Genomic DNA, 18,124 nt, shown 5'->3' with positions numbered 1-18,124 from the left:
TAAAGGAGCACCTTCACCAACCGATTCTCAAAATAAGATGGAACTAAAATAATAAATAAAGAAGGGAAGAGAAACTGTGCCCCACCCACCCGTGTCCTTTTCTTAACCCTTTGATTATTTTATTTGCATTCTTTAATCCTTCACATTGGACTCCTGTAGCAACATGGGAAACTCAGTCACTGCGTGAAGCACCTTTCTCTCTCTCTCTCTAATGCTCTTAATTCTTCAAAGCTCCTTTGCCTTTTTCTTGAAATGGGCAAATAAAAAATTATGGTGGTGGTGTTGTGGTTAGGATACCGATTAAATTATTGTTTTTTTGTGTGTATTTTAATCCACAAAATGCAAAGCATATACTAAATTAAGCATAAGTTTCCAGCAAACGGTGGGTGTCTCCATGTTGCATCTCTCTCCTTCTTTCTTCTTCTTTGCTTTAGTTTCTTCCTTCAACACTCCAACTCACTTGTCTTCTTCTCATTCACTCTCTTCCTCTTACGTTTCTCTCTGCAACTTCAACTTCAACTTCAACTTAACATGTCTATGTTGTTATTTTGCCTTAGTCCACCACCAACGTCTCTTTTCTCTTTGCTTTGATTGCATATTCTGTAACGTTCACCCTCCATTTACTGCTACCTTTGACTTTGGTTTACTAACACCTCCATCTCTCCTTTGCAAGTGGCTTTTTCCTCTTTCTCTTTCTCTTTCTCTTTCTCTTTCTCTTTTGGTCTTTATATTATTTATAAAACGTTGCCTTATGGGCGTTTCTCTTCTCCATTCCCCTTTCGCAGCCTTTCTTCGGGTTCTGAATATTTGCATAAATATGCACAAACCCTTGTCTTAAAACCTTCACTTTTCTTTATTTTCCCCCACTAAACCAATCTGTGGTCTTTTTTTTTTTTATGTTCTTAATCTCTATGAACGCTGATCAACCTCTCATGAGTCATGATGTGAAGCTTTTTAGTTTTTGTGCTCGGTCTTCATCTGGGGTAAGCATCTCTTTTGAAGATGGATGAGATTCATTTCTATACACAATATCATTCGGTTCTAAATTCTTTTATGCAAACATTAGCTGAAATTTTCAATCTTTTGTTTCTAGAATTTTTGTTAACCAACAAATGGAAACGCCTTGCTTAATTAGTGTCTTACTTATCTCATGCTTATGAGAATATTCATTTGGGTTTTGTAATTTTTATAGATTTGTTATCAACCAAAGAAAACTCTCCTATTCTGTTTTTATTTTTTATTTTGGGTAGTACTGATTAACCTATAAAGAAGATTTTTTGTTTTCGTTCTTGTTTGTGAGATTTCTTTGTCTGTTTGTTCAACTTGTATATGTATGCATCTGTCATGTCTTGTTCTTAACGTCTCACATTTCAAACAAGTAACTGTTGTTGCTGATAATTTTGTCTTGATTTTCTTTCTGCAGTTTCACTGATCAACGTTCAGAGAAAAAGAAACAGAGGACCAGGGAAAAGAACGTTTGCTAGGAAATGACCTATTATGACTAGTAAAAAAGCATTACCCATCTCAACCTTTGGTAGTGGCTTTTGGGTTAGTTATCAGAATTCCCCAGCAAAAAAGATGAGGATTCTCGAATTTTCACCCTCTGATGGCAATGGTTCTTCGGCTGATGATGAACCTTTACCTCAGGATGCAGATTATGATGCTGTGAGTCTCAGTGATGAGCTTGAGACTTCAATCTTGGCCAGATTTCCAAGATCACAGCACTGGAAATTGTGTTTTATAAATAAGTGGTTCTTGAATCTTATTAAGAGTGGTGAGATCTATAAAATAAGAAGAGAGTTAGGATTCAAAGAACCAACTGTGTTTATGTTAGCTAGTGGTGAGAGCAATTGGTGGGGAATGGATTGGCCTTTCAAGTCAAGCAGAAAGCTTCCTCCTATTCAATCAGATTACAACTTTGAGTATGGAGATAAGGAATCATTTACTGCAGGGTCCCATCTTTTAGTTTCAGGCAAGGAGATTGATGGAGCTGTTATTTGGAGGTATGATTCAGAAACTGATGAATGGCTCAAGGGTCCTTCAATGATCAATCCAAGGTGTCTTTTTGCATCAGCTACCTGTGGTAACTTTGCTTTTGTTGCTGGTGGTATTGAGACAAACACTTACAGCCATGTCTTGGATTCTGCTGAGAAGTACAATTCAGTGAGCCAAACATGGGAACTTCTTCCCAAGATGAACCAGAAGAGGAAGTTTTGCTCCGGTTGTTTCATGGATAACAAGTTCTATGTCATTGGAGGACAAGATGAGCATCTGAAGGACCTCACTTGTGGGGAATTCTTTGATGCAAAGACAAATAGTTGGAACTTGATTCCTGACATGTGTAAAGATATTCCTCTTTCAGTTTCACAATCTCCACCTCTTCTTGCTGTTGTTAATAATGAGCTTTACACGCTCGATGCTTCTTCCAATGAGCTGAAAGTGTATATGAAGGGAAGCAACACATGGAAGAAGTTAGGTGTGGTTCCAGTGAGAGCTGATGCTCAAGGAGGTTGGGGTGTGGCATTTAAGTCTCTTGGTGATGAGATACTTGTTATTGGTGCATCTGCTGTCTCCCATACAGAACGTGCCTTGACTGTTTATACTTGTTGCCCTGATCCAGATATTGAAAAATTGCGGTGGAAGCAAATTGAATGTGGCAGCATCCAGCTTAATCACTTTATTCGCAATTGTGCTGTGATGGGAACATAAAAGTCTGAATTTTAAGCAACAAGAAGAGTAGCTTGAAACCAATCTCAAAATAAAACTTGCAGGTTATTCTGGAATTGTCCATAATTACATCATCAAGCTTCTGTTATTTGATCTTTGTTTTTCCTATGTCACATGTGGTTGTCACTTTCTCAAACATCTTGTTAGGAAGCTTGTTGATGTATCTTGTTCCTTTCAACTTTAAAGTAGCAGGGGATTGATTGAAAATGGCTAGTACATCCTATTGTTGGTGAAGAAGTTTCATAGCTCAAATGCTATTTCTTTCTTCTGTTGTTCTGATGCCCTGATTTAGTTATCTATGTCAAGAATTCAAATCATGTTATGGAATATCAAATTTGAAGCATTTGCTTTGATTGAGTAGCCATACTTTAAAATACTTTTCAGTTCTTTCTGATCAGTTTCAAGCAGAACTATTTCCCAATTTTAATGAACTAACGAACCGTGAAATTTAAACTGATATGTCTTATTTCCGAGAGTTGGTTTGATGTTCCTTAAAAAATGAAAATGAAAATTTTTGGGATGAAGATTCATCTTTCAATTTTTCATCCCAAGTTTAAGGGCAACAAAAAAAAAGAAGGGAAAACTTCAAAAATTTCCTTAAGAGTTTTCTTAATTATCATTTATCCCCTCACAAATTTTTTTGAATCATTTGCACCCTTATTTAGATTATTTTTATCACTTATCCCACTGATTTAAAGTTTCTTTATCATTTACCTCTCTCATTTTGGGGGTAAATGATAAAAAAAATTTAAGTCAAGAAGTAAATGATTTAAAATTTTAGGAAAGGGATAAATGATTACTAAGAAAGTTATAGAGAGGTTTTTTGAAATTTTCCCAAAAAAACATGCACGAAGAATTAGACTCAAATTATAGTTAGACTCAAATTAGTCTCTGTATATTCGTACTCTTATTTTTCCACTTCATTTAAATGTGAAGTACTTAATGTACATGGTGCCATAGTGCACTAAGCATTGTTCCATTAGTGAATTCGATATAGAATTTTTTTGTTTTCCTTGAGTTTGATTGAATAGATAGAGTAAAAACATTCACATAAACTTCTTCCCAAACTGTTCAAGTGTCTGTACTAAGGAGTTTGTGAGAAGGATTATTAAACTTGGTAAAAAGGTTTTTATCATTAAAAAGTTGTGCGCCATTTTGAAAAAGAATGTTGTTGTATGCATAAATAAAAACTCCGACAGAATTACAGAATTTTAATCAATATATTCATTTTTCTCTTCATTCTCTTCCTTTTTATCTAAATCATTAAAGACTCTTCCTCACTTTTTATGTGGTTTGTATTCAAATTATTCACGTACTTTTCCCTTTGGAAAGAGCAGGAGAGAGATTGAGATAGAAAAATGAATGCTAATGATGTTAAATTGTTAACTATGTGTGGTATGTCAGAAATTTTTTATGATAATGATGTTCATTCCTAGAGAAAAGAGACACTGAGCGCTATGGCTGTTAGTTCGATCAATATGTTCCTGAATTAAATTAAGAGTAAAAAATAAATAAACAATTCTTTGCACGTATAAAACTTGCAAGTCTCTGTCTTGAGTGATTATATAAAAAATTTCCATTCAAATATGAATGTCATAAGATGGTCTTTATACTTGGGATAACTGAATATAAGCAAATATCATCTTAAAAAATAAGTTAAAAGGAAAATATTTGTAGGGGACCAAGTTAACAAAAAAAGAATACGATTTTGAGCTTCACTTAACAATAAAATGCTTTTCAGGGTGGACAAAAGATTTCATCTGTTTTTTTGTTGTTCTCCCTTATTTTGGGCCTTAAAACTTAAAAGTCCAATGGCACACGAGAACGAGAGTTAGCCTAAAAAGAAAAATGGCGGGAAAATAATATGAATGCTGGGAACGAAAATGGAGGAACCGAAGTGAGAGTGTCGGAGAACCTGAAGCGTCTTCACTCTCTTCTATTGGTCAATCCCATTTGGATCTCTTATTTTCTAGGAGTGTTCGCAGTTTGGATTGGATTAGATTTGGAAGCAAAAATCATCTGATCCAATTCCTTCGGTTTAATCATGTAATTATTCATTTGGTTTGGATTTTTTTTTTCAAATCCGATCCGATCCGATCCGATCCATTCCAATTTTTTTCGGTTTGGATTGGATTGGATTGGTTTTCGGTTTTTTGAAAATTCTAAAATTTGTTTAATGATTATTGTGCAAATAACATCTTTTGTATATATTGGTTTTGTAATTTTTTTTTTTTTGAAATACAAAAGAATCAGTAAACGATATTAAATTATTTTTTTGAACAATGAGATATAAAACTCTACTAAGATGAAATTTTGTTGATGAGATGTGATTAGGTTTTTTCTTGGGTTTAGTTGATGAGTTATTGGGTTTAGAAATTTTTGGACTATAATTGGAAAAAAAACCCAAGTAGGTAAAGGGGAATTAACATATTGGATCGGTTTTCATCAACCTGTCCAAAAACCAATCTAATCCAATTAAAATTTATGATTTTTTTTCGGTTTTTCGATTTTTCGATTTTTGGTTTATTCGGTTATCGATTTTTTGGTTCGGTCACCGCAGTTTGAATCGGTTTGGATCGGTTGATGAACACCCCTATTATTTCCGATTTCGGTTGGTATCTGTAACACCCCGTATATATCTGGTATGTTATCATGTCTTCGTATTAAGCTGCGCTTAATTAAAAATGCGGAATATCTTTTTCTTTTCAATTATGATGTCGTTAATCATTACCAACTTGATTACTTAATCATTTTCAAAACATCGTATGTATGTAAATTGCAAAAGACAGCTAACTGAAATACCTCAATATAAAATTAACATCAATATGTCTCTAGTCACGGAACTACAACACGTAGACCGGACAACCCTGATAGTTTATACAACTCAAGCTAAAAGTACTAACATCAACGTGGCATAGACAAACCCATGCTCACCAAATAAGGCAAAAAAGCCCACAAAAGTCTCAACAACAGCAACATAATAATAACAAGCTAAAAGCATAACATCAGCAGATATATTCCAGCATCCAAACATGTCAGCATATAACATCAATATCAGCTAAGATCCGGCCTCCTGCCGCTAGAGGCATCAGCCCCCAAGTTACCTGAACCTGAAATAAGCGTCCCCAAACGTGGGGTGAAATCTCTAAACAAAAAATCTCAGTAAGACAAGGGGTCCTCAAGGATCTTCCACCCCAAGCTCACTTACATGTGCAATATAAGTTCAAAAGCATTTAACAGTATAAGTTCCAAACTATGCAGTGCAACAGATATTCATGCCATGTGTGTTTTAACTATTCTACTGGCTAGAGAAATGCAGGACGTACGTCTACAATCCCACAATAAGTACAAGGAACACCGCTTACACCTCACCCACAGCCTCACCATCTTGTATGTCTCCACATACTCAGGCTTACCGTATAGGTGGAACACCACATGCATATCATAAAGGCACTCGCATATAACAGCTCAATAGCATTTATCAAAACAATACATGAAAACAACATCATGCATATAAACCATCCCCCCATGGGACATGGTGGATCGAACAATGGCTAAACCGAGGACACGAAAGCTTACCTTGTAAGCTAGCTATCCAAACCAAGAGTCCACACAAGCTCAAGGCCCACAAACAGCACAATCACAATCTGTTAATACAATACTTAATCATCAATAATCATCACTCAAGATTACACTAAGTGATTAAGGTTTTCATACTCATTTTAACTCATTTCATGTTATTTCTGCAGGAGGTATTCGAATACTCCACGAGTAGTATTCAAATACTCCAGCTCTCCAGAAAGTATTCGATTACTTTCATTTAAGTATTCGAATACTACCAAGTATCCGAATTCTTTCCCCCAGTATCCGAATACCACAGTATCCGAATACCAAACCTCACCGTATTTGAATACTTTCCATTATTCGAATACTTCTTCAAAGGTATCCGAATACTTTTCTTCCCAGAAAAGTATTCCAATACTCCTGCAAGGAGTATTCGACTACCAGTTTAAAACTAAAGTTGCAACTCTTTACCAATTACTCTAATATTTTAATATGTTAAACTAGACATCTCAAGATTTCCAACGACATATTTTATGTCTCAATCGGAGTTGTATAACTCCGGTTATGATTTTTGCAAAGTTCCTACAACAAACTGAATTTCTAGCAATAGGATCACGACTTCAAACATAAACTGAGAGCAATCCACGTATCCAATGGATCTGAAAATTTACATGGTTGTATCCCTATGTGTTAGCTTCACTTAAGTCCAAACCTCACTCAATTTAGAGCTCTGTAGCTCGAGATATTGCAATTTTACCAAACTAGGTCACTGTTGTCTCGCGAAGTATTCGATTACTGCACGAAAAGTATTCGAATACTTCTTCAACAGAATGCAGAAAACTGAGTTTTAAAGGTATTCGAATGCTTTTTTCAGGAAGTATTCGAATACTGCACGAAAAGTATTCGAATACTTCTTCAACAGAATGCAGAAAACTGAGTTTTAAAGGTATAATTGACCTCCAATGATCCAAACTTGATCTGGAGTCCAAGAACTCCTTAAACAGATGTTTATTAACATGCTTAGGACTCAGAAACACATTCCTTTATTCAATTGATCAAAGTTTTACTTTTTAACCGATTAAACAAGCTTAAAATCATCAAAAGACAAAGAGATGATCATGGTATACCTCTAAGCTCCAAAAATTCGAAAATAAGACACCATAAGGGTCCTCAACACAGCACTAAAGTTCTGCCACTTCCCAAATACGAAATGCACTACAAGCTAGGACCTTTCACCATCAAAATGGATCCTTGAAGCCTCCAAAGACCAGTAGGTGGCTTCCTCCAAGAGAACCACCAACTCAGCCCCCACAACCTCTCAAACTCAGAAGCTACACTCAGAAATGGAGCACATTTCAATCTTTCAAGGCTTAAGTACACTCAAATAAGAAGCCATTATGAAGAAATCAAGAGTAAAGATAATCTCTTGAAGGTTTTCTATGGAGAAGAAGGCTAAGGGAGGGTGAAGGAGAGGGTGGCAACCAAATGCATTAGAAACCTCTACGTAGGCACATCAAAATCTGATCTAGGTTTTTGTGCAAGTGGCTATATATAGCCTACTTAAGTTTAATCACACAGTAATAGCACTAATAGCTACGCTTAGAACTTAAATTCCAAACATAGGATTCTGAACCTACTCATTTTTCTAGGATTTATCATATTTTTATTTTATTTTTCGCAGCACCTTCCCGGTACGCGTTTTTCCATAGCCAGTATCAATTTTGGCACCAGTTCTCATTATTTTGACCTGAAACTTGTTTTACTAGTCCTATATAATATTCTAGGAATATTCATTTACTTATTATAATTTTCCAGGATACTTCATCGATACGCATTTATACCGAGTAGCAGAACCGGTATCTGCACTTTTCGTCAGAAAAGCGACTTTCAGCATTATTTCTTACTTACTATAATTATTAAAGCCTCATAATAATTATTAGGGTCAATTATGGAATTATTTCCTAATTTCTCTTAATTAATTAATTAACTTCCTTAATTAACGGTACGGGTTCTTACAGTATCTCATTCTTTTCTATAATAGAGATAAAGATGTCTAGCAGGTGGCTGGTATGTTGATATTGGATCTCTGTGTCCTCTCTCAGGTATCTGTGGGGATATGTATTTATGGGAGAGATATATTAAAGATCAGCGGATCACTGTGCACTATTATAATAACAACATAGCTAAAGGATGAGATGTGTGCTGCACAGTGTCAGTTAAGAGAGAGCATGTAGAATGTATGTATTTTATTTGGTTAACCTTTTATTTATAGATTAGTTACCTGACACTAGTGAAATTTTTTGGTCCAAATTAAGATTCATTATTGTCGAGTAGGTTTAGTATAAGGGAAAAATATTTCTGCAGATAAGTTATCTACAAATAAAGACTATTATAACCCTGAAATAAATTAAAATTACAAAAACACCATGATTTCCACCCCAAAACGACGTCGTATTGGGCTTATTGCAGATAAATTATCTACAGTAACTGCATAAAAAGCGAACTCTTAGTATAATTAATAAATATGCCAGCCATTTAGAATACAGGCCTTTCATGTGAGGTCATAACACTTTCTTTCTGTCTCAACCTTTCAAACTTCAATTCATTTCAATGCTTTCAGATTTGTGACCTTTATGCGATTTCTATTCTATTCTTTTGATAAGAGTGTTGCATTGTGTTTTTTATGCTATCTTCATCTCTTTGTTTTGTTTTCTTTCTCAAACTAGCTTTGAACAAGCAAACAAGTCTCCGGATCTAATCTCTTTCGTGAATGGATCTCAGTTGTTTTTACTCTAATCGAAGTTTTTTGTTCCTTGAAGTAGTTAAGGACCTTGATGTAATGATTTGTGAATAAGCAATGTTTCTTTTTGTATGCTGTGTCTTTTTTCTTACAAAGTGGAAAGGGAAAAAAAACCCTGGAAAAACTTTTGGGGAAAAATGTGTACACTTGGAGTTTAATAGCCCCAAAATTGGTTATGTGAATTAACCTTCAAGTAAAGAGGAAGTTAACTCTGATGTCTGTGGCAATGGGTTTTGAATATATAAGTGTATCTCATCATAGAGTGTGATTGTGCTTAAGCTTAGAATGGACTTATGGTGGCAGCAACAAGACTCTCCTTCATGTACTTTTTGAATAAGTTATTACGATTCACTCTAGCACTCAAATCATTAAAAGCCATAGGCACAAAGTGAATCGTAGAATGGTACACATGAACAAACTTCATTTATATAAGGTGTGCAAAAAGGACATACCTCAGTTTTGAAAATTTACCAGATCAATGTGCATAAAGGGTATGAATTTGAAATCCTTTTTCTTGTTCAATAAGCAAACATTGAACTTTCACTTTCTTACACATTTCTCCATTTCTTGAGTGTTGAATCTCTAAGGTACCATCGATCAAGTTTCATTTAGAGTTCTTTGCCTTACCATTTGCGCTAGAAGGAAAGAGACACAAGGGTACCTACAACACAACTCATTTATTGAATTTTTGGTACCCAACTCTTTTTTGGTCTATATTGGTTAAGCTTGGGCAGCAACAATCCATTATTAGTGAAAAGTGGGGGTAAAGTTCCCTTAACAATCCAAATTTGCTTATAAGCTTTAACCTTTCTTCTATACTTGTAATGATGATATCCATTATGTCATTTTCTTCCACAAAAGTTGCATTTAACAAATGGACTTTTAGACATATACGGTTAATGCACATGTGAAGTCTTTTTAGCATGAGGATGATGTGCCTTAGGCTTTTCATAACCTAAACTATAAGTAACATGCGAAGGTCTTTGACTACCAAGTATAACACCTAAGTTCTCCCTAGCACATGTAAATTTTTCTAGGTCATCATTCAACCTTTAAACTTTTTTCTTAAATTTTTCATATGTGGTGCAATGCATGTTTATATAGGAGTATTATGAGTTACTTGACCATTTTTAGCCATTAGAATCCTAATTTTTCATTAATCTTGTGGCAGCATATCCATATCCAAATATTTCATGAGTTGATATCCGAATATTCATATCCTGATATTTATTGGGGCATATTCGGATATCCTCATCCAGATATTAAAATATCCCCATCTGGATATTCAAATATCCATATCCAGTTATTTGAGTGCAGCAGCCATATTTGATCCAATTTTGGTTCAAAATGATTTCTAATTGATTATTTCTTACTTATTACACATGAATGCATGATTCTAGGATCATTCTAACAGTGTTCCACATGTGTGAGGCTTGCATATATTGATCATGTATATGATTTTCTCAATGCACGAGTTTATGGCTTCTAAATGTAACCTTGAGAGACATAGCACAATAAACTCAATTCTAAACTTCTTAAGACTTAAAATGACATTACAAACAATACTAGCACATGTATTCATATTTCTTCAATGATCTTCAATCTTCAAGTATTTTAGAGTCTTGTAGTTCCTTTCTGCACTTGAAAACTTTGACTTTGGTGTTGACTTTACTCCTTTTAATAGTTCCTTCACTTTTGCATGTTGCTTTAGTCTTTTAACTTTATTTGGGACTTATTGCACTACCCTCTATGTTTTCCATCCATGTTGAGATAGTTAGTGCTTTGTAATAATCAAAACTTGATTTGCATAGACTTGGGAACTTATGGAACATTTTCATCTTTATGAACTTGTGTTCAGTAATGAAGGATTCAAATTTCTTATACCACTACCTGGGTGCTTACTTCAAACCATAGAGGTTCTTCATCAAACAGAATGCCAAATATTCCTTTCTTGGAGCTCTCCTTCAGGTTGCTCCATGAAGATCTCTTCTTCTAAGTTGCCGTGAAGGAATGAAGTATTTACATCCATTTTCTCAACTTTAAGGTCCATTGAGGCTATAATGGCTAATACAATTCAGAACGAAGTCATTTTCATAACAAGAGAAAATATTTCTTCAAAATCTACTCATTTTTTCGGATTACAACCTTTCACCACTATTCTGGCTTTATATCTTGGTCTTTGGCCATTCTCTTCATGTTTAAACTTGAACACCCATTTATTCTTCAGAGCTCGTCTTCCACTATGCAGCTCGGTCAACTTATATGTTTGATTTTCATGCAAGGTCTTCATCTCATCCTGTATTGCTTTGTCCCATTCTTTCTTTTCAAAGCTCGTCATGGCTTCATCGTAGCTCCGAGGCTCACAATCTTCAGCAACAACGATATATTCATCAAGAGGGTATCTTGTGGAAGGTCATATCACTCTAGAAGAGTGCCTAATATGCATTTCAGGTTGAGATTTCGGCTTTTCATTCTCACTTTAGACCTCTACACGACCTACATAATCTTGTATTTCTTCAACACCTTTAATAGGTGGCTTTTCTTATTGCTAGTCATTTTCATCATTTTCTTGATTGGTTTTTACCCATACATCAGCTCAGACAGGAAGGACAAGTTCTTCGCATCGTACAACAACCTGAACTTTGGGTTTAGAGATATCTTTTATACTTTCGTCTTCATGGAAGACAACATCCCAACTTCTTATTATTTTCCTATTGACAGTATCTCAAAGTCTGAAACTAAACTCATATATCAGGGAATTGAGATAAATACATTCTTTCATTTTAGTAACAAGCTTCGCCCTTTCATCTTTTGAGATATGCACGAAAGCTTGACATTCAAACATTATAATGAACATAGGACACTTTTTGTCCTTTCCATACTTTTTGAAAAAATTCTCATTGAAGATGTCTTGATGGTTATAAGTTAATTACATCAATGGCAGATTGAATGGCTTCTACCCAAAATGATTTTGGTAACCCGATATACTATATAGCATACTTTGGACCCTCTCTTCAATAGTCCAATTCATCCTCTTAGCAACTCTATTCAACTACGGTGTCTTAGGGGTGTCTTCTCTAGTCTCATCCTGACCGTTTTGTAGTAGCCATCAAAATGGTCGTAGTATTCTCCTCATTATTAGTTTGGACTCCTTTCATTTTTGCCAGTCTATCTTTCCACCATAGCATGAAATTCTTTGAAGGCTTAGAGAATTTGGTTTTTGGAATGCAACAAAAACACTCACACCTTTCATGAGTGGCCATTAATAAAAGAAACAAAATATTGAGCCCCGTTGAGTGATCTCTCCGACATGGAGCAGACATCGGGGTGGACGAGATCAAGGATATATTTGTGTCTTCTGGTATAATCTGGTCTTACGAAAGAAACCTACCGAGATTAGATTGTGGCTCTTGTCTAGTGCATGCCTGATTTCTTTTAGCACAAGTCTGCAACCAACGTTTGTGGGCAAGGTTACGTCACCAATTCCAACAATCTTACTGGTGACTTAGTCTCCCATTTTGACAACTCCGAAGTCATTGCTTCTATAGGAGGAGGAGAAAATTTTGTGTGGAGTAACGTGAAAGGAGACACTTGAATCAACAATCCAGGCATAATCGTCGTCACCTAAGAGGAAGACCTCAACATCAGTATTTGCAGCCACCACAATGGTGCTTTTATTTTCTTCTTCTTAGGTTCAATTTAGTCTGGTTTGACATTGCTGCTTTTTTGGTTTTTCTTTAGAGTCTGACAGTCTGGCTTCTTGTGGTCAGACTTCCCACAGTAGAAGCAGATCAATTCATACTTTAACATTAACCGACCTCTGGACTTATTACGACTTCAGCTCTCACTTTTGCCTCGGAAGATGGAACTTCCTCTGCTCTCAGCAACTTCGCATTGGACTTGCTTGTTACACCTCTTTTTCTTCTTTTTGACTCCTCGTTCAGGAGGTTGTCAGTCACAGAATCCATTGTAAGGTGTTCCTTATGAGACGAGTTGCTTAAGGTCACTACCAGAGTATCTTAGATTTTTGGCAGTGAGCTGAGGAGTAAGAGAGCCTGAAGCTCATCAACAATTTTCATCTTAGCTTTAGACAATTAATTTACAATACCTTTGTATGATGCTCAACCGTGCTCTTGGCGTTGTTGTATTTGAACTTCATAAGTCGGCGAACCATATGTGCCTTATTCCTCGGAGTCTTCTTCTGTATCATGGACTCCAACTTCGTCTATAGTTCATACGCATTGGTGAACTAGAATACATGCTCAAAGAGGTTTTTGTCAATATATTTCCTGGTCATAGCCACGGTCTTTTTGTTCAGGATCTCGCATTCTTTTTCGTTCTTTTCTTCAGGGTTCTCAACACCCAGAGGTCTTTACAGAAGATATTATCTTCAATTATCAGTATCCAGTATGTGAAGTTGTCTGATGTGACCTTGAACATCTTTCCATCTCTCTGTCACTTTAGATCCCAGGCTCTGACACCACTATTGTTGGGACGAGGTCCCTAAATCAGCACTGAAGAGAGTTCAAGTTGTCAAGCGAAGCTCTACACCTCAGCACGTGGAGATCGACCTACAGGTCAATAGGTCGACCAAAATGCAGAAATCAAAAAATGCAAAAAGGCAGAGATGGAGAGAAGAAAACATAAATTTTAACATGGAAAATCTCTCATAATGTAAAGGAGTAAAAACCATAGGACCTAGTCTAGAGATTTTTTTCACTGTGATAATAGTAGGATTACAATAATCAAATTTCCCTAATTTCACTAAAGGTTTACACTCAAATTCACCAAAAATGATAGTTACAAAATTCTTCTCTAAGGTCACATATTCAATCTTCTCTTCGGATGATTCTCTTCAAAGTTTGTTTTGCTGATGTAATTGTGACATAAGTAACTTGAGCTTTTGAGCCCAAGAATAGTTTCTTTGGCCTGTTTAATTTAATGGGAGCAGGCCTCTATAAACTTGTGTTGTAAAACAATATGTTATACACGCTAGGTAAAAATTATAAAGGGTCAACTAATTGTCCCTGGGAGATTGATGACTCAGCACGGAGAGACTTACATAAAGGACTTTATATCCCCCTTACCCTTCACAGGTACTGACTATGATTCTCATCTTTTTCTACAAATTTTTAGTACCATGTCACTGACTTATTTGCATTGGACATGACGAGGCAAGAGCTGAACGTAACCTCCTAGAGAAAGATGGACTATCAAATAGAGGTGAAAATTTTAACGCCTATGACATGAATTTTTTGCATTCATGTCAACCCATATTTATATTCGTAAAAAAATCATTTTATATTTATATTTAAGTTATTTGTGTCAATTCGTTAAATTAAAGTATTATATAATTATATATGTATTTTCATTTTTTAATTTGAAGTTATTTAAGTAATTTTTATTCAAAAAGTAAAATCGATATATATATTTATATTGTACATCATGTAACTCATTAATATCAATTTGTGGTGTTTGTATCGACATGAATTAAACACAACCGGCTATAATTCAAGAGTTGGTAACCAACAATATCAATTATTATAGACCCTTACCTAACATACTGCATCCCTTAACCGATTTATTCTATACATAAAGCAATGTGCTCAAGAAAATTAAACGAATGCTTTAAGCTTACTGTAAGGTAATAAGATTTTGTTTAATTAAATCAGCTTGCGTAACACCTTACGCAGACCATCCCATATGAAATATTCAATTGGGGCAAGCATGTGCAATCTTCTGACCAGATTCTAAAGAAATAAAGTCACCAATATAAAGCATGTTTTGCAGGAATTGATTTCTCACTGATTATGATGAACATGTTCAACGATTAAGGTTAGGCTGGTGAACATGTGTGGAAAGCATCATCGTACGAATTGTTTACAACTAATCATTCTCTATATACAAGAAATAAAAAGTAGTTGCAAGTTTTCTAATTCGAGTAATGCTTAAGTTGCGATTGTTGCATAGTATAAGTAATTAAGTTATATAATAATTTTTTGTATTATTATTTGTTTAATGCATTATCAACGGCCAGTTCGACCGGTTCAGTCAACGGATCAGTTGTGCAATTAATTTCATATTAAATAGTTGAATCCAGTATAGCATGTGTTCCAATTGTGGGATTTAATCTGTTTTTGAAATTTTTAATAAAAATGTTTTAAGTTGACCTGTTAGCGACACTTACCATAAGTTACAAGGATTTTGTGGTTAAAGGACACTCATTATTATATTTATGGGAAAAGTGTGTAAGGATATAAAGTGAGAAAAAGAGATAAATCATAGGAAGCGAGGGTGAGTTTATTTTTATTTTTTCTCTCCTGCATGATCTATCTTTTTCTCTCTCTGAAAGGACCATCATTTAAAAGAATACATACTTTGTCTTATATTTATTATATAGTTTTATATAATTCAATTTAGTCGATTGAACTATTAATTCACTGGTTGAATCAATGACCATTAACTCATTACTCTGCCTGAGTTAATGGTCAATCTGAGTTTAATAATGTTGGTGTGCTTATTTATGCATAAATATTAAAGATTTTTGTGCCACTCGTAAATAGAATAAAACAAAACTTATTAAAATATAACTTGGGTACTTTTTTATTTTATTTTTGGTATATAACTTGTGTATTGTTTTAGTCACACTAGTCGAGATAATAGAAAAGTAGGAGTTTTGTAATCATGAAAAAAAATTTAGAGATTCAATTACTTTTTCGTGTGGTACTTATATTATTTCATTCTTATCTTTTATTTTGTTTAGAGAATGATCCGTTTATAATATATGACTGGTCATATATTCTTGAGTGAAGTATGACCGGTCAAACATAGTATAATTTGTAAGAGTATGTAAGTGAAAAATTTGTAAATATAACTTTTCAATTTTGTTTAGCAAATCAAATCAAACTTTTTAAGTTCTTTTGATATACATTTGATATCGGGTGCGCACTAAGCGTTTCCCCTTCTTTCATTAGGTTTCAAGAGGTGTAGTTGAACAAGGAAAAGTATACAAAATGGCGTGCTACATCATTGACCCTTAAAATATCTAAGAATTATTAAAAAAATACAAATTGACTCACGTGAATATAAAAAACAAGAAGTTAATCTAAGTCAGTTTCTCCCTCTCGCAAACCAATACTTTTAAGCCGCCGGCCATGTGTGCCGTGAGCAGTGGCACGAGTCTCGGCTTGTCAGGGCTGACGATTCTAATTTTGAATCGCCGAAGAATTGAAGCCACCACATACTTCATTTCAACGAAAGCCATTCCCTTCCCTAGACACACCCTTGGACCAGCCTGAAAAATTGGAAATTTAAAGGGTGAAACAACACTCAATGTAATTATTCCTTCCTTAATATTGTTGTCCGGTTCAATAAACCACCGGTCTGGTCTAAATTCAAACCAGTCCTTCCCCCACAACGTTTCCATTCTCCCCATTCCATAAGGAAAATATGTGACTCTATCTCCTTCATTCACCACAGTACCATCTGGCAATAAATCATCACCTCTTGCATGCTTAGAATCCCAAGCAACTGGTGGATACAGCCTCATAGACTCACATAAACATGCCTTTAACAAACTCAAGTTCTTCACTGACTCATAATCCAATAATGTTCCTTTTGCCTTAAGTTCTGTCTCTTTCACTATCTGGTTCTCTATATGAGAATAACCCGATAGTAACCAGAAGAACCATGTCATAGCCGCTGATATAGTGTCCCTCCCTGCCATAATGAAACTTATCACCGTGTCTCGTATCACATCATCATCATGACCTGCAGATATAAACTGTGACAAGAGATCTTCAATAACACCCTTATTTACCTCTCCTTTCACATTCATCTTCTCCTCCTTCCTCTCCTGAATCATTTTCATGACATGGGTCTTAACTTCCTCAACAGCTTCCCTCAGCTTCCGTTCAGATCCAACCCCAAGAAATCTCTTCATCTTCCAAATCATGAACAAAGGTGCTGCTCCACGCTTTGCTGATATCTCAGCTGCTACATCAAAAGCCCTTGCAAGTGGTGAAATGGGAACACAAGGATCCAAACAACAACAACTATTATTAGTACTCCCCAATGCGAATTTGCATATAACATTAAATGAGAATCTTCCTAACAACTCTTGAAAGTCAACCACTTTTTTCTCAATGGAAAGTTCTTCCAACATAGGCAAGAGCCTCTCACACACTTCTTCCTCCAACACGTGCATGAAAAATTCCCTAAGGGACCTTGCAGAGAACGCATGGCTAGCTAGTTTGCGTTGTGCTAGCCATAACTCTCCATCAACGTTAAATATTCCATGGCCAAGAAAATCACCAAGAATATCAGTGAAGGGCTTACCTTTGGGGAAGTTGTTGAAGTTTGTCTTGAGAATGTACTCAACATTCTTTTGGTTTGCTGTCACAATTGTTCTACGCGCTCCTAGCCGGTGAACAACGATGGTGTTTGTCGGTGACTGAGCCAAAAGCTCAGTGTACCAATCTAGAAGACGGTAACGGTTCTTGTAAAAGGATATCAAGCATTCTATGAGGGGATAGGTGAGTTTCTTGACTCGCTGTAACTCAGTGAGTGCTATGTAGAAGATGATAAGAAGAAAGATGAATGAGAGAGGCTGCAAGGAAAGGAGGTGCTTGAGCACTTCCATGTTATCATGAAAATTGTGTAATATGGAGAATTTATGAGTTGACTCTCATATGGTCTTTAAATATCCACTAGGAAGTACGAAGTTTTGTTATGAGTTGAATATTTTAATTTTTTTTTAAGAAATATTCCAATCGATTAATCTCATTATAATAAGGATTTGATTTTGGATTTATTCACCCAATCATATATTATTACATCGTTTAAAATAGGAAATTGTTTAGAAACTCCCGTTTAAAATATATTATAGCTATAATAAATCTAAATCAAAATGAAATCTTTATATCTACCACAGGAAAAATCAAATCTGAATAAAATCAATGAAATTTAATAGATATATATTAGTATTCCTCTTATTTAGATTCCAAATAATTATATAAATAGCCATTAACAAAA

The 18,124-nt window shown here is 35.1% G+C and overlaps 1 protein-coding gene and 1 pseudogene across 1 annotated transcript; one reads left to right on the top strand and one right to left on the bottom strand.

The window, feature by feature from the left end:
- The first annotated feature begins 969 nt into the window (after nt 1–969).
- Nucleotides 970–3,004, top strand: LOC133311120 (F-box/kelch-repeat protein At3g27150). The gene is made up of 2 exons (XM_061512138.1): nt 970–983; nt 1,424–3,004. Exon 2 carries the CDS (start codon nt 1,498–1,500, stop codon nt 2,707–2,709), a length of 1,212 nt encoding a protein of 403 aa, XP_061368122.1. The 5' UTR covers nt 970–983; nt 1,424–1,497; the 3' UTR covers nt 2,710–3,004.
- A 13,162-nt stretch (nt 3,005–16,166) lies between these two features.
- LOC133311107 (cytochrome P450 94B3-like) lies at nt 16,167–17,732 on the bottom strand (annotated as a pseudogene).
- Between the last annotated feature and the right edge of the window lie 392 nt (nt 17,733–18,124).

Source organism: Gastrolobium bilobum, unplaced genomic scaffold (assembly GCF_033153095.1).
Source record: "Gastrolobium bilobum isolate Gb01-03AN ecotype WA unplaced genomic scaffold, APGP_CSIRO_Gbil_v1 utg2457, whole genome shotgun sequence".
Taxonomy (NCBI): Eukaryota; Viridiplantae; Streptophyta; class Magnoliopsida; order Fabales; family Fabaceae; genus Gastrolobium; species Gastrolobium bilobum.
The sequence above is the reverse complement of the archived record's forward strand: the minus strand, read 5'-3'. Positions and strand labels throughout refer to the sequence as shown.